The sequence below is a fragment of the Arvicola amphibius genome, chromosome 7, assembly GCF_903992535.2.
Source record: "Arvicola amphibius chromosome 7, mArvAmp1.2, whole genome shotgun sequence".
NCBI lineage: Eukaryota > Metazoa > Chordata > Mammalia > Rodentia > Cricetidae > Arvicola > Arvicola amphibius.
Genome location: NC_052053.1, coordinates 48157423 through 48178290, shown reverse-complemented (window position 1 = coordinate 48178290; position 20868 = coordinate 48157423). Strand labels below are relative to the sequence as shown.

General features: G+C 46.8%; 1 protein-coding gene across 2 annotated transcripts; it reads right to left on the bottom strand.

Moving 5' to 3' along the window:
* Positions 1-1585: 1585 nt before the first annotated feature.
* Phyhd1 (phytanoyl-CoA dioxygenase domain containing 1) lies at positions 1586-19901 on the bottom strand. 2 transcript variants are annotated; one of them, XM_038336406.2, is made up of 11 exons: positions 19744-19901; positions 16768-16926; positions 8574-8649; positions 8384-8431; positions 7221-7276; positions 6487-6549; positions 6157-6178; positions 3130-3258; positions 2944-3048; positions 2042-2171; positions 1586-1944 (listed from the first exon to the last, which is right to left on the bottom strand). In XM_038336406.2, the coding sequence occupies exons 1-11, from the start codon at positions 19774-19776 to the stop codon at positions 1899-1901; spliced, it is 867 nt and encodes a 288-aa protein (XP_038192334.1). In that variant the 5' UTR covers positions 19777-19901; the 3' UTR covers positions 1586-1898. The 2 variants fall into 2 exon arrangements, with proteins under 2 accessions (XP_038192334.1, XP_038192335.1); XM_038336407.2 differs by having other exon boundaries at positions 1586-1771.
* Between the last annotated feature and the right edge of the window lie 967 nt (positions 19902-20868).

Here is a 20868-nt window from a genome sequence, read left to right as displayed (position 1 = left end):
ACAGAACACTATATACACAATAAATAAATAAATCTTTAAAAAAAATAAGTTCAGAGCCGGGCGGTGGTGGCGCACGCCTTTAATCCCAGCACTCGGGAGGCAGAGGCAGGCGGATCTCTGTGAGTTCGAGGCCAGCCTGGTCTACAAGAGCTAGTTCCAGGACAGGCTCTAAAAAAAAAGCTGCAGAGAAACCCTGTCTCGAAAAACCAAAAAAAAAAAAATAAGTTCAGGGTCGTCTTGGGCTACATGAAAAGCTGTCTCAATATATAGAGAAGATAGAGTCTTACATAGCTTTTGCTGGCCTGGAATTTGCTAATAGGCTAGCCTCCAATTCCTGCCTGTTCTGCCTCCCCTCTAGGATCAAAGGCATGCACTATGACACCCTGCTCAAAATACTCCTCTTAAAAGGTGTTAAGATAGCTCAGTGAATAAAAGTACTGGCCCCATGTTAGAGCTGGAGAGATGGCTTAGCTGCTAAGACAGTTGCCAGAACCCAGCTGGCAGCAAACAACGTCTTGGAACTCCAGTTCCAGGGGGATCGCCACCCTCTTCTAGACACTAAGCACACATGTGATGCACAGGCATACATGCAGGCAAAAACACTTATCCAAAAGAAAAAAAAAAGAAGTCCTTAAGCCAGATGGTGGTGTTGCATGCCTTTAAATCTAGACTCAGGAGGTAGAGGCCGGTAGATCTCTGAGCTTGAGGTCTACAGCGTGAGTTCCAGGACAATCAAGGGTACACAAACCATCACACACACACACCAAAAAAAAAAGTATGTGTGACACTGGGGACGGAGCCCAGGGCCTTGTGTAAGTATCCTACAGCTGAGCTCAAAAGGAAGTTTTTGGCTTTGAAAAAAGGAGGCAGGGGTTAGTGGTTGCAGCAGCTAACTCCTCTCCATCCTCTCCATCTCCAGTATCTGGCCAGTCTTCAGCTAAGCAGGATTGGGATCTAGTAGTTGTTCTAGAAGGTGCTGCTAAGCATACACACAAGAGCAGCCCTGGGAGGCCCTCACTGACCTCTGTTACACAGGAATGAAAAGGCCCTGAGAGAGGAGGGACCTGACCTGAGACAAGAGAGCAAGCTGACCTCAGACACACAACCATCAAGACTGGGTTCTTAGCTCCAGGGTTCCTTCTTTCCAGCAGAGGACAAAGGGTTGGAGGTTAAATGCTCAGACCTGGAGGGGATGGGAGAGCTAAGCATTTGTGCGACTTGGGCAGGTCATTTGCCCTTTTCTGGTCAAGTCCTGGGTCCCTAAACACAGATAACACTTTTCTCTCCTTGTAAGGACTCGAGAAGAAGCCAGTACACAGTGAGTTGTGTGTGACCACTCCAGGCAGGGTGGAGTGCTTTGGCAGCTTTCTGCAGGGCTGCTGGTCAGAGAAGGACAGATGGAGAAGCTGTGTTCAAAAGGCATTTGTCAGGGCTGGAAAGATGGCTGCTCTTGCAGACCATGACAGCATCAACCATCAGCAACTCCAGTTCTAGGGGATCCAACACCTCTTCTGGCTCTCGCAGGCACTGCACGCAAGCGGTATACAGACGTATATACACACAGAACACTCATACACACGAAACATATGTGAAGTCATTTTACTCAGTGCTTTACCAAAGAACACAAAACTCAACCAGAATCATTCCACTGCTGAGAGGCCACTTCAGAAGGCTGGATTAGGACAGAAAGGTGACAGAGACAAAATTTTGGAGGAAGTCCTTCATCCAGCCTGGGTTGCTGCCCTTTTGTTTCCGCTTCTTGGCTCCCTGTCTGCAGGACCAAGGGTCATGACACCATCAGAAAGAAAGCCCACACAGGAAGTACCCTTGGGTTGCAGCCCCAGAGGCCCTGGTGTTGACAGCTTCATTCTGTGGGGGGCCAGGTCCGGCCAGGGCCTTTAGATGTAGAGTGGTGGGAAGGGCAGCTCAGTCGTGGGCTGGAGCCTGCAGAGAGTGCAAGAGGTGGCCTTGGACCACTGTGTCTAGCCTTGAGGGTCCTCTCGGGAGGGTCTCTGAGTCACTTACCAACTCTGTCACCTACCAGTTCTCTGGGCTCCAGACAGTGCCGGCCGCGGCCTCCATGAGATGGAAAGTGTAGGCTTGGCGCGAGTGGTTGGAGAGGTTCTGCTCACTCTTGTGCACCACCTCTCCGTGGATCAGGACCAGACCCCCTTTGGGGTACCATCCAGTTACCAGCAATCACCAGCAGCCCCACAGCACAGCCCTCCTCCATCAAAGGGTGAAGTGCCCCCACCCTTTCTGTTCACATCTACAGAAGCTCAGGCTCTCACGCCTGCTACAAGATGAGATTCCCCTGGGATTGAGTCTTCTCCACTGTGACCTGCCTCCCCAGGCCGGGCATGGTAGCTGACACCTTTAAACCCAGTACTTAGGAGGCAGAGGCAGGAGGGTCTCAATGAATTTGAGGCCAACCTGGGCTACAAAGCCTTGCTTTTTCAGGACAGCCAAAAACAGACAGAGAAAGCCTGTCTCGAAGAGACAATAATAATAATAAGGGCCCTCCCTTCCCTGGGTGGAGAATCAGTCAGCGAGGACCTGGTGACACTGACTTGAAACCAGTGTCCCCTTTCCATCAGGAAAAGCAAACAGTCCCTGGAAGCACACACTGAGTGTTTGTGTACCTCAGATTCCCTGTAAATATCCTGCACGCATTGCCTTCCACCCAGGAGAACAGAGGCTCAGAGATTTAATCATCTACCCTAAGAAATGGCCCCTGAATGGTCTGGGTTTTAGCCTGACCTCGAAGGCCTGCTGGAAGCACACTGCTTGCTGACATCCAAGCCAGGTACCAGCACTCCACCTCCCATGCAATTTCATGGCCCTCAGGTGGCAGGCACCAAGGAGTCTTTTGGATGCCAAGGGTGGGACAAACACAAACCTCTAGGCATGGCCACCTGGCTCTCTGCTCGGCAACCCACCTACCTCTTCGTACTGGCAAAGGCACAAAGAGGTTGTTATCCCAGGCTGGCTCTGACCCAAGGAAGCTGGTGCCCGTAGGGGCTCTGATCATTCTTCTTGACACCCCTCCTGTGAACCAACATGGAGCCTTTAGTCTATGCTCGTATGTCCCTCTCCCTGGGGGTAGGCTGGGCAGGGATAGATCCTCACTGGTATGGGAGCCAGGGATGAACCAGAGGCAGCCGTTCTCCAGCAAGGCATCTTCCATAGCAATCCACACACCCAGCACGCGGCCCAGGGGCTCCGTGTACAGAAAGGTGGCATCTTGGTGAGGGGACACTGTAATAGACCCACCTGGGGGTGAGGTACAAGGCCCCTGGCCAGGGCCCACCTCACCTTGGCCAGGTTCTCCTTCCATAATCTTCCCAGGGCCAACCTATCTATCACCGGTGAAGAGTCTCACTACTGCCTGGCCTACAAGCTCTGGGGAAAAGATTACACCCCTGAAAGTTTCTATCTCTTCAACTCTAGAGTGGTTCCAACCACAGCCTGCCTCAAAGGTCTGCTAAAGGCTTCTGTAAGACAACCTATTCAAATTGCCTAGTACGGGAGAGACAGCTAAAGAGATGGCTCTGGGGTTAAGAGCATTGACTTCTTCCAGGCCTCCTGTAGTTCAATTCCCAGCAACCACATGGTGGCTCACAGCCATCTAAAATGGGATCCAATACCCTCATCTGGCCTGAAGACATACATGCAGACTGAGCACCATATACATAAAACATATAAATCTTTTAAAACATTGCTTCACAAGGCCCAACCTTGTAATGCTAAGAAGTAGCTGTTGTTTAATCCCAGCCACATCATTGAAGCCATCCTTCTTGACCAGGGGAAAGCAGATTCGGACCAGCAAGTGGCCTACCAGTAGCATAAGCTAGACATATAAGCCGAGCAAGGCACTGACTATGCATGACCAAGCCACTACAGTTTTTTGTTGTGTTCATTTTTTGACAGGGCCTAGCTATGTAGCCTGGTGCTCTCAATCCTCCTGTCCCCAGTACCGGATAGCATCCATACCTGCATACTAGGCAAGTGTTCTCCCAATGACCTGTAGTCCCAGCCCTGTTTCTTTGTTTTTGTTTTTGCTTTTTGAGACAGGGTTCTCTGTGTAACAGCCCTAGCTGTTCTAGAATTAGCTCTGTAGATCAGTCTGGCCTCAAACTCACACTGCCTCTCCCTCCCAAGTACTGGGATTAAAGGTATACACCACCACTGCCTGGCTCCCAGCCCTCTTTTTCTTTTTGTTTCTGAGACAGGATCTCAGTAAATTCCTGAGGCCCAGTCCTCCGGAGCAGCCGGGATTACAGGGCTCTGCCCCAGCCCTAGTTTCTTGTTTTACTAGTCAGGAGACACAACCCCAGCCCATCTGCATCCCCATGTTGGAGAAGCCACTGGACAGAGGAGCTTAGTATCCAGCGTCAAGTAATGGGGTGCCAGACTCACCTTCATTCTTGGGTCACTGTGCATTCTAAGCACCCAACTTTGAGAGGGCCTTTAAAAACCCCAATGTTGGCCGGGCGGTGGTGGCACACGTCTTTAATCCCAGCACTGCAGAGGCAGACGAGGGGGATCTCTGTGAGTCTACAGAGTTAGCTCCAGGACAGCCAGGGCTACTCGAACAAAAACAAACGAAAACTGGCATGGACTGCATGGTGAGCAGTGCTGCTTGACAAAGTTCGACATTTTGACACTGCAGACCACACCGCTCCAGCACCTTTTAACTTTCATTTTTAATGATTCTCACTGTCATGCCTTTCCCTCTGGGAAATTCTGTGCAGGCTTTGGTAAAGGATGAAAATGTATAAAACAGCAGCTTCTTTAAATAAAATAATTCGGCGCTGGAGAGATGGCTCAGAGGCTAAGAGCACTGGCTGCTCTTCCAGAGGTCCTGAGTTCAATTCCCAGCAACCACATGGTGGCTCACAACCGTCTGTAATGAGATCTGGTGCCCTCTTCCGGCCTGCAGGCAGAACACTGTATATATAATAAACCTTTAAGAATCATTTAAGAAATAAATAAATAAAATAATTCTTTGGAAAAAAATCCCTGCCACCTTAGAACCAGGAATCCCATTGTGCCCTCTTAATCACAACGAGAACAGGAAAGTTAGAGATTTACTAGACAGGCCTGATCCCAAGATGAAATGCCTACAATTCTGAAGATCCAGAGTCTGAGGTCATTAAGGGCAAGAGTTCAGTTAATATGCATATAATAGCATATATATAATATGCATATATATATAATATGCATATAATAAACGTCAGGACCTTCCCTTTGGGAAATGGTATGTGGGAACAGGCCACAGAGTAAGGCTAAGACATTTAGAAAACAGTCCAGTGCTTATCCCCTTGCGGAATGAGAATTGCTCTTTTTTTAAAATATTTATTTATTCATTATGTATACAGTATTCTATCTGTGTGTATGCCTGCAGGCCAGAAGAGGGCACCAGACCTCACTACAGATGGTTGTGAGCCACCATGTGGTTGCTGGAAATTGAACTCAGGACCTCTGGAAGAGCAGGCAATGCTCTTAACCACTGAGCCATCTCTCCAGCCCCGAGAATTGCTCTTAAAGTATAGTCTCTGGTCTCCAGAAGTCCTTTTCCGAGGTCAGGCACTTGGATAAGGTCCTCCATTCCCTTGGGGCCTTGAGGAGAGTTCCCACTCCCTAAAGCAGTCTCCGGCAAGAGGAACTGGTGATCTTCGGTTAACTAGTAACTGGTGCCTATTGTCAAGGTCGATGCTGGAATCCTCAAACTCTGATCTCAAACCACAGACTGGCTCACAAGCCCCTTTCTCCCATTTAATCCTATGTTCTACTGGAGTATAAAAGGTGTACTCTTAAAATAAACACTGCTGGATCTACTTCTTCTCTCCCACCGTCAACGCCACACCTCCTCTTTGGGACCTGAACCCCTGACAAAGCTAGTCTTTGGCAAATAAAATAAAATAAAATCTCAGGGAGAATGAACAGGGGTTCTCTTCTCAAGGGCTCTAGAGACCCCTTCCAGTCTACTGTTCTAGGCAGGGATGGGAGGTGGCTGCCCTGGCCCAAATTCTTGCCTATTCCACAGACACTGCAGAAAGAGCTTTTCCTCCCTTCATATACCCAGTGGCCACTGATGTCCCCCTCCAACCTGAGGCCTTTGCTGGCCCCCACAGCAGCCCACTCTCAGCTCACCTTCGCCACCAAAGTGAGGTTGCTGCAAGAGAGGGCAAGGAGCTGGTAAGGACAGAGGACAGCAAAGAGGGGCTTGACCTGAGTCTTGTAGGTGCTGCAGCCCGCATTAGCCCCTTCTACTGAGCACCTGCTATGCTTAGTCTAGGAGGGCTACAAAGGGAAACCACCCCACCCAGAGGATTTGAGGTCTACTCGGGGTCAGCATGCACCCAGCATGCAAGGCCACAAAACAGAACCCAATGATGGGATGTTACAGTCTGTAACAGGCTGAGTGTGCGGTCTGTCATCTTACAGAGGGTACACTGAGGTGTGGAGAGACAGCGAGCTCACCTTAAAGATATACATGCTCTGTACCACCACTGGCATCTGGAGGCCCACACTTCTGACCAGAGCCTGGAAGATGAAAGCCATGCTGCCAGCCTGTTCACACACATACAGCCTGTTCACACTCACCAGCAGGGCCTGTTCACACACATGCACACAGCCTGTTCACACTCATCATCGGGGCCTGTTCACACACACACAGCTTGTTCACACACACCACCAGGGCCTGTTCACACACACACACGGCCTATTCACACACACTGCCGAGGCCTGTTCACACATACACACAGCTGGCCTGTTCGCACATGAGCATGCATGCATACACATACACCGCCAGCCTGTTTACACGTATACACTGCTAGCCTGTTCACATACCTACAGCCTATTTATACATGCACACACATGGCTTGTTCATGCACACACACACACACACAGCCTGTTCATACACGCACACTGCCAGCCCGTTTACACTCATACACACACACACACACACACACACACACACACACACTGCTGGCCTGTTCACACACACAGCCTGTTTATACATGCACACACATGGCCTGTTCATGCGTGTGCGCCCCTCCACACACAGCTTGTTCATACACGCACACTGCCGGCCTGTTTACACATACACACATGCACACTGCCGACCTGTTTACACACACATGCACACTGCCAGCCTGTTTACACACACATTTGTCCCTCATGTTCTCCCATCCTCACCTCCAGCCCCCACTCACCTGCACCTTGGGAGAGTGTGTCACGCCTCTGAAGACAGGGTCATGGGCATGCAGAGCTATGGGTCAGAGAGGGACAGGTGGGCTAGGCTCAGGCAGGCCCTGTGTATCCCTCCCACACCCTGGACACCAGACACAGGCCTCGCTCTGAAATTCTCAGCTATTTTAAACTTTATGCTTATTTATAAATGCTTGTTAGTAAATGGCTGCAGACACCTTGACCCTACTCCATCCAGGGCCTTATTCCTTTCTGTTTTATTTTGCTTCTCTTGGTAGCAGTCTCAGTACTGCCACTCCTTCTGTATGAGCTCGGATGACAGGCCGCTCCCAGAAGGCTCCTCCTCTACAACACGGGGTGAGAAGAAGAGCTGTGTCCCCCAGGGGTGCACACAGCAGCCCGGATCCTAGCCTGAGACAATCGCTCTTTATAGGCAGCAGCAAGGGCTGCCCATTCTTAATGACCCTGAACGTTCACTTTAACATGGTAACAACTAACAAGGAATGGTGGTGCGGGACCTGTGACCCAGCGCTGGAGGCTGAGGCGGGAGGTTCAGGAGTTCCGGGGCAGCCTGGAGTATACAAGGAAAACTTGTCAAAAAAAAAAAGAAAAAAAGAAAGGGAGGGAAGGAGGGAGGGAGGAAGGGAGGGAGGGAAGGAGGGAGGGAGGGAGGGAGGGAGGAAGAAAAAACAAAACAAACCAAAAAAGAGGGCTCTGTGGGTAAATGTACCTCCTACCAAGCCTGACAATCAAAGTTCATGTTTTTTTTTTCTCTGTAGCCTTGGCTGTCCCAGATAGACCAGGTCCTGTGTAGACCAGGTTGGCCTCAAACTCTGTCTCTGCCTCCCTTCCGAGTTCTGATTAACGGTGAGCACCACCACTGCCCTATAGTCAACTACCATCTATAGTGGGCTTTGGTCTTGTCTTAAACTCTTTTTTTTTTTTAAATAAAGATTTATTTATTATGTATGCCTGCAGGCCAGAAGAGGGCATCAGATCTCATTACAGATGGTTGTGAGCTACCATACGGTTGCTGGGAATTGAACTCAGGACTTCTGGAGTGCATTGGCTGCTCTTGACCTCTGCGCCATCTCTCCAGCCCTTGGCTCAAACTCTGTAGACCTCAGATGGCCTATTTTCTGTTCTGTACTCCCAGATTCCTGCTCACCATGGCCAATTTTGTTGATAGATTTCTCTGGAGGGACCAAGAAATTTCCTGTCGTACAAAAAAACAGACAAAGGTGAAGACCCGGAGTCCAGCTTCCCTGGCAGCTGGTCTTGACTTCCTCCCAGACCCAAGAGGTAGCCCTCCTCATCCAGCCCCACCAGCCCTCACGTGTCTAGAGCCCACTCCAAACCTTTCTTGTCAAAAACTCCTTTCTCAAAGAAGAATCGAATCTTGTCACCGCTGCTCAAGAAGTACTCTGTGCTGCCCTGTGGAGGGGACAGGAGGAGGACTCTGTGCTCCCCTATGGAGAGGACATGAGGAGGACCCTGTGCTGCCCTGTGGAGGGGACAGGAGGGGGACTCTATGTTCCCCTATAGAGGGGACATGAGGAGGACTAGACAATGGCTGGAGACAGAGATGGGCATGACAAAGAGAGGAGTGGATTCAGGTACAGCCCACCCCCACGGGACTACTGATGCCACCCGGGGTGGAGGGACTTCTCAAACACGGCCACTGAGGTACAGACAGTGGATTCCAGACTCTTGATGACTTTCAGAGATTGCTAGGAGACATTTCCTACCTACAGCCTACTACTAGGGTAAAAACTGATGAAATGAGTAGTTTATTCAAAGCCTTAGATGGTGACAAGGACTTAAATAGTTCAAAAGAATTATGAGCTGAAGCTGACTGAGAATTGGCTTTGGTGGGAAAAAAATTTACAAAATGCCCATGTGGTTGCATTTAGGTTGGATTGCATTTTACCCTCTAAGAATCTCCTACAGGAATATAATGTACAGCAAAGATATTCTCTTAGAATGGATCATTTTACCACATAAACAGAGTAAAAGAATTAAAACTTATGTGGAAAAGGTCTCTGAATTGATTCTAAAAGAAAAATTGAGACTTTATCATTAGCAGAAATAGACACAGCAGAAATTGTAGTACCCTTTACTAATGATGAAATTGACAAATTGTGGGCAGAAAATGAACCTTGGCAAAGAGCATGCATTAATTTTTTGGAAGAGATTAACAACAAATATCTCAAAAGCAAAAGAAGCCAATTTATAAGAGAACTAACTGGATCCTTATTCACATTGTATGGGGAACCCAAATATCTCAGGATATTGTCCCTACATTTTAAACTGATGCAAATAAATCAGGAAAAGCAGGTTACAAATCATATTTTTTTTATTTTCGAGACAGGATTTCTCTGTAGTTTTTGGTGCCTATCCTAGAACTAGCTCTTATAGACCAGGCTGGCCTGGAACTCACGGAGATCCGCCTGCCTCTGCCTCCCAAGTGCTTGGGATTAAAGGTGTGAGCCACCACTGCCTGGCACAAATAAGAAAATTTAAGTAGAGTGGCTCAAAGCCCTTATGACTCTATCCAAAAATCAGAATTATATGCTATTCTCATGATATTAATGGATTTTACGGAACCTCTCATCATTTTTACTGATTTGCAATATGCAGAAAGAGCTGTTTTGCATATTAAAACTGCTGAATTTATACCAGATGATACAGAATTGGCTTTATTATTATTCAGTTACAAGAAATAATCAGAAATAGGAATCATCCCATATACATAACACACATCCAATCCCATACAGATTTGCTAGGCCCTCTACACAAGACAATGAAGATGATATTGATGAATATGATATAAAATGATATTGATAGAAAATGCGCTGGAGGCCTCAGAATTACGTTAAAAACATCATGTCAATAGCAAAGGTTTAAAAAAAGATTTTTCCATCACTTGGCAACAAGCCAAAGAAATTATAAGGCACTGTCCTACGTGTTCTTCATACAAATAAACACCACTACCCGCAGGAAGTAACCCAAAGGATACTTAAAGGAATGAAATATGGTAGATAAGTGTTCCTTTTTGTAGAATTTGGGAAGCTAAAATATGTACACCACACCATTGATACCTACTCAGGATTTCAATGGGTGACTTCTGTGGTTCTCTAAAGGCTGATTCCGTAATCACACATTTCTAGAAGTTATAGACATAATGGGTATATCTGTACAAATAAAGACAGACAATGCTCTAGCATATGCCTTTAGTAAAATGAGACTGGTTTTTGCTTATTATAATATAAAGAATATTACAGGTATACCAACTTCCTATAGGACAGGAAGTTATAGAAAGATCAAATCAAACTCTAAAGGATATATTAAATAAACAGAAAGGGATGATAAATACCTCAGGAACAGATTAAATAATGCTTTACTAACTTTGAATTTTTCTGAATGCTAATGAGAAAGGAACAACAGCTGTGGAGAGATATTGGATAGTAGAAAAAAAGCTACAGAATTAAATCAGTCAATATAAAGATGTGCTGACCTCAGAAACCAGGGCATGAGTTACACTGGGGAAGGGGTTTTGCTTTTGTTTCCACAGGAGAAGAAAAGCAATGGATACCATCAAAATTGATAAAGATTAGATTTGGACAAGAGAGACCTCTTAATTAGAAGAGTTGATGGTTCATCAAACAACATGGCTGTTTAATCTAAATGACCTGAAAAATGAATGAAATTTATACCTTGGCAATGCCGAAGCATGCACGGACAGCCCGTTATATGGCTGTTGAACTTGTCTATATTGGGTTTCATGGTCTAAGTTGATGAGGACGACTTTCCAGGTCTCTTCCTCAAGAGGGCACTAGATCTTATTATAGATAGTTGTGAGCCACCATGTGGTTGCTGGGAATTGAACTCAGGACCCTTGAAAGAGCAGGCAGTGCTCTTAACCGCTGAGCCATCTCTCCAACTAAACTATCCTATGAAACTAACAAATGCTCTTTATTTGATCAGATACAACTCGTGAGAAGGGAACCTCCCCAAAATTAAGGTTGGAGAAGGGCTTTGTTCTTGTCTTTTCAGGAGAATTAAGGCATCCAGCTAAAGAATCTGAAGACCACTGGACAAGTGAGATACCTGAAGAAAAAGGGCAAATCATCCGGGAAAAAATTCACAAGAAAAAAGAGTAAATTGGACTATTAGTGTATCATATTTCCAACAGGATAAAATTTTATAAATCTTCCCAAATATTTGTTTCTGCTGTTCTCTATAGACATACAATGCAAATGTTCTTTTTGTAGTCCCAGTCTAATTGAAATTAAAGCTGGCTTTGGAGTTGGGAGTGTGGCTCTATCCTTCTCTAAACCCAAACATGCTTATTAAAGTAAAATCCAAAATCTCTGTTTCATGTCAGAAGAGCCACCTGATATGGGACAGAAGAAAAACCAAAATTTAAGGGCTATTATATTGCCACTAATCTCATAATCCCTTGGTTTTATCTTGACTCTTTTGTTTTTATGTGTATGAGTGTTTTGTCTGCAGGTCTATGTGTGCACCAGCTGCATTCCTGCTGCTTCCAAACGCCAGAAAAAGGCACAGGATTCCCTGGAACTGGAGTTACTGATGGTTGTAAGCCACCATGTGAGTGCTGGGAACCAGGGTCCCCGACAAGAGCAACAACTGCACTTAACTGTTGAGCCACCTTTCTAGCTCCCAGTCAGCAACTTTTTTTAAAAGATTTATTTATTTATGTATGAGTGCTCTATCTGCATGTACACCTTTATGCCAGAAGAGGGCATCAGAGCCCCCTGTAGGTGGTTGTGAGCCACCATGTGGTAGCTGGGAATTGAACTTAGGACCACTAGAAGATCAGCCAATGCTCTTAGCCACTGAGCCATCTTTCCAGTCCCTTATTTTGACTCTTTAAAGCTTTTCTAAAGGTATAAATATTATCTCAAAACTTATAATATATTTTTTAAAACTTTTTGTCATGATATTAATGGTCATATAGAATACTAACTAATCCTAGAATAAGGGCTTACTAGGTTCCTATACATGATTTTAGGTCTGAGTCTCTATCAGGTAACTAGGAATTAAATTTTTGTACTCTGGATATACATAACAAATATTGATCCTATAAACTCTTTGAGATCTTCTGCACATGACATTTAAAATGTTTAAGTTTTCTGCAGTGAATCAAGACCATGCCTAACAGTGAACTTTGAAGTCTTGAATAGGATTATGGGGCCATACCATGATGATTCCACCAGGACTATGATAACACCACTAAGCTGGAAAACACCACCTAAAGATTGACTTTGGAGGGGCTGGAGAGATGGCTCAGAGGTTAGGAGCATTGCCTGCTCTTCCAAAGGTCCTGAGTTCGATTCCCAGCAACCACATGGTGGCTCACAACCATCTGTAATGGGGTCTGGTGCCCTCTTCTGGCGTGCAGGCATACACACAGACAGAATACTGTATACATAATAATAAATAAATAAATATTTAAAAAAAAGATTGACTTTGGACTACAGACTGCTCAAGACAATTTTGAGGTGGCTAGCTGAGTGATCCAGCCTCACAGACTATTCTAGCTTGAGGCAGAGACTGGACAACAAATGATATGGCAGCCTCTCCCAGGACTTGACAATTAACCCAAATTTTTCTTTTCAGAATCCCCTAAAGATGCCATCATCCCCAGACAGAAGGGAGTAATTTTGAGAACACGATGGCCACATTCCCAAGAGGTGGGGTGGGAGGGTTTTGGTTGTTCAATGGGTTCTGGATATTTGTCATTGCTTAGAGGGGTTGGTAACAAATTATTATTGGTTATGGTCAGGGAAAAAGCTAAACAAAGGAGATTAGATTCAGGGTTCTTGTTTTGAAAAGAAAAAAGGGCAATATAGATATGATAGGATATAAAGGTAGACTATTGAGTCTACTGTGAAAAGAAAAAGGGGATGCAGAAATAGGATAAAAAGGTTGAATCTACTTTTAAATCAAAAAAGCAACTACTAGTTTTAAACATTTTACATTGATATGGATTTTTGTAAATTGGTACAAATTTAAGATGATTTTTGTTAGAACATACTGTAATCCTTCTAATCTTGTTCTAATTTCTTTTTTTAAAAATATTTATTTATTTATTATGTATACAATATTCTGTCTGTGTGTGTGCCTGCAGGCCAGAAGAGGGCACCAGACCCCATACAGATGGTTGTGAGCCACCATGTGGTTGCTGGGAATTGAACTCAGGACCTTTGGAAGAGCAGGCAGTGCTCTTAACCACTGAGATTCTCCAGCCCTCTTGTTCTAATTTCTAATCTTGTTCAAAGTATTGTACCTCTACATCTCATTTAGTAATGTAATGCAAATCTCTAGTCTTTTAAAGTATCATTACCAACTAATTCAGATATAAAGAAATGCAAGTTAGTAGTTAATTATTACAGTCAAACTTGTAGTCCTATTAGGTATGTTTTCAAGATCAAACAGAGATATATTTTAGATAGACAGGTCATCTTCAAACACTGCAGAGATCTGCAGGATACAGCATTTAGTTTTTTTATGAAAATGAGACATGTCTGTTCTTGGCATCAAAAAAACTCCACATGGAGTTTACTTTCTTTGTGGCAAAAGTAAGCCACTGGGCAAGAAACTGCCTTGCTTCAACTGCTGACAGTATGCTGCCCAAATACAAGCAGGACACAAAAGAATGTCCTGCTTCACAGAAAAGTCTGTCAGATATGCTAGGCCTGTAGGCTGAAGATGGATGTCCCAACGCTGCAGAGGTCACTGTCCCGGCAGCCAGCTGTTTCTGTCATTTTTTTTTTTTGGAAGTCGCTTGCTTGCTCTTCCTGCTTACTCAGGTAGTATTGTTTCCTTCTCTGGGCTCTGATGGAGTTGAAGACTTTATAGTTATAGTTTTCCTTGTTACCAGATTCAGAAAAGAAGTTCACTAAAAAGGTATAAAGTATATAAGGTTGAAAGACATTAAAAGATAGTTTTGATAATGCAAGTTAGAATAGAAAGTGAATTAGTTACAACCTTTTAGACTTACTAAGATAAGAGATATATAGAGTATTTTTCTCAATTTGTCAATTTCTAATGGAGCAGACATTGTTGATGTATTTATTGTATATACTGTATAGTTATTTTACTTATCATATATAGTTTTGTTATATTAATTATAATCTTTTTAAATTTTAGACAAAAAGGGGAAATGTGGCGATGTCTTGTTTGTACCCTAACAAAGCTTGCCTGAAGATCAGAAGATGGAGCCAGCCACTAGTTAACCACAGGGGTCTGGAGGTCTGTACAGGCAGACAGGAGGGGATATGGCTGGGTGGAGAGAGGGTTATAAGGCGGGAGGAGATGGGAGCTCAAGCTCTTTAGTCTGAGGATTTCATAGATGTAAGAGGTGGCTGTGGCTTGCTCCTTTGTCTCTCTGATCGTTCAGAATTTACCCCAATATCTGACTGCAGGTTTTATTTTTAAGACCAATTAGGATTCGCGATACAGCTACAAATTGAGATTTCCTGGTCACCTCTTATTACAAATGCTCCTTGATTTACCATGGAGCTTTGGCAGGTAAATCTGTATAAGCTGACAATCTTATACATTGAAAAAGCCAGCCAGGCAGTGGTGGTGCACGCCTTTAATCCTAGCACTTGGGAGGCAGAGGCAGGTGGATCTCTGTGAGTTCAAGGCCAGCCTGGAGTGAGTCCCAAGGCAGGCTCCAAAGCTACAGAGAAACCCTGTCTTTGAAAAAAAAATGCACAGTTTTGCTGAAACTGTAAGGCTTCTTGGGAAAAGAAAGGTGGCTCAGTGATGGAGAGCACTGGCTGCTCTTCCCAAGAGCCCTGGATCAATTCTGGATCAGTTTTAACAGCTCACTTTCTGCAATTCCAATCTCAGGGGATTCCTCTCACACTGCACACATGGTGTACATGCATGCATGCAAGCAAAACGCACACACATGGAAAGAAAAGGATCTAGGGATCACAGTACCCTCCCCCTTTTTTGTTGTTTTGTTTTTTCTAGACCAGGTTTCTCTGTGTTCTTTGTGTAACAGCCCTAGCTGTCCTGGAACTCACTCTGTAGAACAGGCTGGCCTCAAACTCATAGAGATCCGCCTGCCTCCGCCTCCCCAGTGCTGGGATTAAAGGTGTGCGCCACCACTGCCCAGCCACAGTACTCTTCTTTTTCTTCCTTTTTTGTTTGTTTGTTTTGTTGTTTTTTCAAGACTGGGTTTCTCTACATAGCCCTGACTGTCCTGGAACTCATTTTGTAGAGTAAACTAGCCTTGAACTCAGAGATCCACCTACTTCTGCCTCCTGATTGCTGGAACTACAGGCCATCCTGGCCAGCACTCTCTCCCCCCGCTACTCTCCCTGCTTCTAACATTAAAAAAAAAAATTCCTTAGATTAAAAAAAATGTTTTCTGTGCATTGGTGTTTTGCCCACATGTGTGTCTGCAGAGGATATTGGGTCCCCTAGAAGTGGAGGTGCAGTTGTTGTGAGTTGCCATGTAGGAGCTGGAATTGAACCCAGGAAGAGCAGTCAGTGCTCTCAACCACCAAGCTGTCTCTCCAGCCCACCCTTTCTTCTTCCATTCTTCCTACCTCTGCTCTCTACTGATTGTTGGAGTCTTCTCAGAAGATAGTTGGGAGAGGGGACAAGATTCAGCCCCCTCACTCCTTAGAGTGTGTGTGCCCTTCTATTTGGGAAAAAACAAAAACACTCGGGATGTGTTTTCTGAAGACTCCACCCTTCCCTCTTCTGGGGAAGGCAGCTTCTGGCTGCTGTAATTCTATTTATAAGCACCAGATGGCAGAAGCTCACTCTGGCATCAGTATCAGTGAACCCTGTTGCCTGGACCACTCAGAAATCCATACTAAGAAGGGTTAAAGGAACTGGCTGGAAGAACCACCTATCCGGTCAAAGAGTGTTGAGTCTGAGGAAGAAACTGACCTTCCTAGTGCAGGATGACTCACCCCAGAGTGGGCCATCAAGAATCTCAGGGCTCACTCTGGTCACAGAAGGGTCTTTGTGACCAGGGAACTTGAGAAACCACAGGAGGTCAATGCCCTACACCACTTGCTATCAGAGAACTGGGTTCAAGTCCTGGCTCTATCAGTTACAAACCGTGTGACTGGAGCAACACAGTATTGCCCCAGTATTGCCCATGGGAAAGCCCTGCTTTTCCCATTTGCTAAGTGAACAGGGATACAGCATAGCTCCTTAGCCTGGTGCCTGGCATGCAGACAGCTGACGCCTGATCCCTTTTCAGAAGAAGCCTTGGCCTGGGGTCCTCCCATGCAGACCCCTGCCTCAGAAGGGTACTGAGCTCCCATCAAACACCAGATGCTCATCTGGGTGGCATTGGTTGTGCATGCCTTTAACCCAGTACTCGGGAGGCAGAGGCAGGAGGATTTCTGTGAGTTTGAGGTCAGCCTGGTCTACAAGAGCTAGTTCCAGGACAGGCTCCAAAGCTACAGAGAAACTCTGTCTTGAAAAAAACAAAAACAAACAAACAAAAACAAAAGCCAGATTCCCATCCTCACGGACTCAGGTAGGTACCTGATTCCGAAGCTGCTCATCTTCCTGGGTGGAAAACTCTGTCCGGCAGTGCAGAGGGACGTCCATCTCAGCCACAATCTCACCGATCCTCTGTTGCATGGCCACACACTCATCTTCTGTTAAGAATCCTTCCAAGAGCAGAAACCCATCCTCCTGGAACTGCAGGCAGAAACAAGACGCACGATTCCCTCTGCCCTCTCCCATGCCTCATGACCCCTGTCTGACCTCAAACCTGAACCAAGCTCAGTGTCCTGCTGCTGCTCGGTCCCCTGTCCTGGACATGGGTGTCCCCTGTCCGGGACATGGGTGTCTGGTATTCAGTGAAGGAACAGTCAATATTGTTTGATTGAAACCAAACAGAGACCCAGCCCTCTGACACCCCTATATCCAAGAAGTCTGGGATGATTGGAAGCATCACCCCAGCTCCTGACATCCATCCTAAGTCCCCTCCCCTAGGAGTTGCCTTGGTCTTGACTCCACCTCCAGAGAAACCCACCAAGCGCTGACTCCTCCCCAGGGAGGGTCAGGACCACTCCAACAAGTTATTTAGGCTGCTCTAGAAAGGGAACAACGTGGTTGTCTCCTGGGTTTGTGTGGGCTCCTCTCCCCCTCCTCTCTCCCCTCCATGCTGTCCCAGTCCCCCCCCCCCCAGAGTGCTGCATGAATTAAACGTGGGTATCTGGTCTGATTGGAATTATTTGTGCGGCTCCTCTTAGGATTATTCCTAATAAATATTGGCTGCTTGGATCTTAGCGATGAAAGGAAAGGGGATGTTGTCTCTGCTCTTGGCCTCCAATGGGTTAGGGACGTATGGAAACAGAACATATTTTTTTGCTTATTTATGTGTAAACATGTCAGTACAATATGTGTGTGTGTGTGTGTGTGTGTGTACTTGAAGGTGTGCACACTTGTGCATGCACAGGGACACCAGAAGAGGACATTGGATGTCCTCCCCTACTATTTTCTCTATTCCTGAGGCAGGTGCTCTCCTTGAGCCTGGGCTTATGTTTTCTTCATGAGACTGCTAGTCTGTAAGCCCTAGCAACCCTGTCTCCACTGAGAGTCAAACAGTGGTCCCCACGATTGCACACGTGGTTTTAGCCACCCAGTCACCTCTCTGACCCCTTCTTTTTTTTTTTTTTTTTTTTGATTTTTCGAGACAGGGTTTCTCTGTGGCTTTGGAGCCTGTCCTGGAACTAGCTCTTGTAGACCAGGCTGGCCTCGAACTCACAGAGATCCGCCTGCCTCTGCCTCCCGAGTGCTAGGATTAAAGGCGTGCGCCACCACCGCCCGGCTTGGCCCATTCTTTTGATTGCTTATTTAATGCTTGTTTGTTTGAAACAGAGTCTTTCTGTGCAGTCCAGCAAGGCCTCAAACTCAAGATCCTCCTGCTTCAGCCTCCTGAAAGCTGGCATTAGAGGTGTGCACCATGTCTCGACTATTCAAGTCTTAAGTAAACATGCGTGCGTGTCAGACAGGTTTAGGAGAGACATGTGGTTACGAACAAGCCACCCTCACACGGTTTACAGTCCAGTGACAGAGACAACACATCACTAATGTCAGGCAAACCCCCCCACCCCACATTACGTTAAGTACAGGTGGAGAGGGGCAGGCTGTGAGAATTAAAGATAGAGCTTAAAGAGGTGAAGGATCAAAGAGCAGCTCTGCTGAACTGCATTTAAAGGAAAGCAGAGGATACTGGGAAGTAAAGGGATAGAAAAGATCATTGCGGGCAGAAAATAGGATTGCAAAGCCTCTGGGCACTGGAAGAACCCAGGGTGAGAGGTGGGTTGGAGAGCAGGCAGGAAGGAGGCAAGGCTGGGGCAGGCAAGGAGCTGGCTTTTCTCCTGAGTGCAGTGGAGCCGATGGGGGTGAGCACTGAACATGAGGGCTTATTCCCATGTAGCCCAGGTCTTTTTGTCTGGGGACTGTTGAGAAAGGTAAGGTGAGGATGAGCATCTGCAGGGCTGGGGTGCTGCTCAAAGTTGACTGCTTGCCCTTCATGTACAAGGAAGGCCCTGGCCTCCATCCCCAGCATTGAAAAAGAAGACAAAACTCAGGGTCGGAAAGCAAAGGTGAGCTGGCTGTGGTAACACACACCTTTAATTCCAGCAGAGGCAGGCGATCTCTGAGTTCAAGGCCAGCCTGGTCCACAGAAGAGTTACAGGACAGCCAGAGCTACACAGAGAAACCCTATCTCCAAAAAACCAAAACCAACCAAACAAAACAACAGAAAGCAGAGTCATAAGTAGGGCCTGGCATGATGACCCGTCACACCTTCAATTCCAGCACTCAGGAAGTAGGGGCAGACTGAGGCTAGCCTGAACTAGCTAGGTAGGGAGCTAGTTCCAGGGCAGCCAGGGAGACACAGAGAAACTCTGGGGAGGGCTATGTCTCTGGATATTCTGTGAGACAGGAGGAAAGAGCTGACTTCTGGTGCTTATTTAGGCACAGAAGTTTGAGAACTGGGGCAACAGTGGCAGCTGTCATGAGACTAGTGGGGTGTGTGTGTGTGTGTGTGTGTGTTGGAATCTATCAGGGCTATCAGCACAGACTCAGCTACTAAGCTCCAACCACAGCTCCAGGCGGGACTTGACAGAAAACAGTAACAGTCTTGGCATATGAACGCATGGGTAGATATTCTGAAGTGTGTGTACTCCAACTCCTAACCCCTATATGGTAGGCTTTCACAGTGGGTCTGACCTATCTACTGGCCTGTCCCCTTCTAGTTTCTCTGCCTTCATCAACAGGCCCCTGGGGCTGGCTGGATTGGTTAATCTCAATTCTGGTTTCTCTACCCCCAACTCCCACCATATCCCACCTGGGGGAGTGGGGTCAATGGTCTGTCTGCTTCAGGCTATGTACACAGAAGTTAGGGTTTATACACGGGGAACCTTCTCTCCTTTGTGAGGTGTGAGGGTCATTAGGGGTCTGCACCCCCTCCCTTGTCTGACTCTCCCAGCCCCAGGCCCCTACCTTTTTGAGCTGTGAGGGACTCAGGCAGGCCATGGGGACTACTGCAGGACACCGCTGGCCCAGGGTGCTGACTCCAGGGCTGGATAGGGAAAAGTTCAGGGAGAGAGCCAGTGAGGAAGCTCACAAGGGCTGAATTCTCACCTACCGGAAAAACAGTCCATCCCACAGCTCCGCCCTCCCAAACACAGTCCAGTCTGTGCCTTTCACTCGAGGTCCAGTCCCGCCCCTTTACCCCTCCCCCACCATTTCTGATCAGGGAAGTAGGCCTGGTCTTTGCCCCAGACCAGCCTCCAGTTAATTTGTGACAGGCCTTCACCTATTTCCCCTCACAGTGCCCGCTCCCTTGGTCCCTCAGGTTTCTGTCTATAATTCACTCCTGGGTAGCATGAGGAATTGCTCTTTCGTGTGGGGCAGGTAGAAGACCACACTGCTAGTCTGCTAAGGCAAAGGCTGGAAAGTCCCTAGTCACAGGATCTAAATTTACTGTGAGGCAGGGTTTGAGGGATTGAGTGACTTTGCATTGTGAAGGCCTAAGAGATCCTAGGAAAATAACTTGGGGGGGGGGGCGCTCCAGCTTTGATTTGAAGCCCTCTAGATGCTGGAAGCACAGAGTGGTGCTGAGGGAAGGCAGATGAGGGGGTACTGGGCCTCAGAATGAGGGACGACTAGTCTACAGAGGGGCTGGCAGGGTAGTCAAAACCACCTGCTGGCTCTGCAGTTAACAGAGACATTGGGCTCTGAAAAGCGGTCCACTGGTCTTCCCAGAAATGGTGCTTTCAACAGCCAAGGGACAGAGTGTCTCAGGAACAAGGAGGGGGGACACTGCTCAGCTGAGAGAGCTTTGGCTCCAGATCAAGTGTTTTCTGGACCATAACACTGGGAGCTACAGTTGTCTAGGCTGCACAGACCTCAAGAAAGCCAGAGTGCTGTGCCCAGTGGACCCTAGGGCTGATGGGAATTCAGGCTGGGGAAGGCCCTGGGAGACAGAACTGGGAGTCACAGGGCAAGGCACACAGAACTAGTCCTTTCTGATGCAATCGCTGAGCAAAAACAGACACCCAGTTCCAGGAACCAGGAGCAGAGAGGGCCCCTACTGCTGAGCCAGCAGTGGCCTGGGGGCCTCAC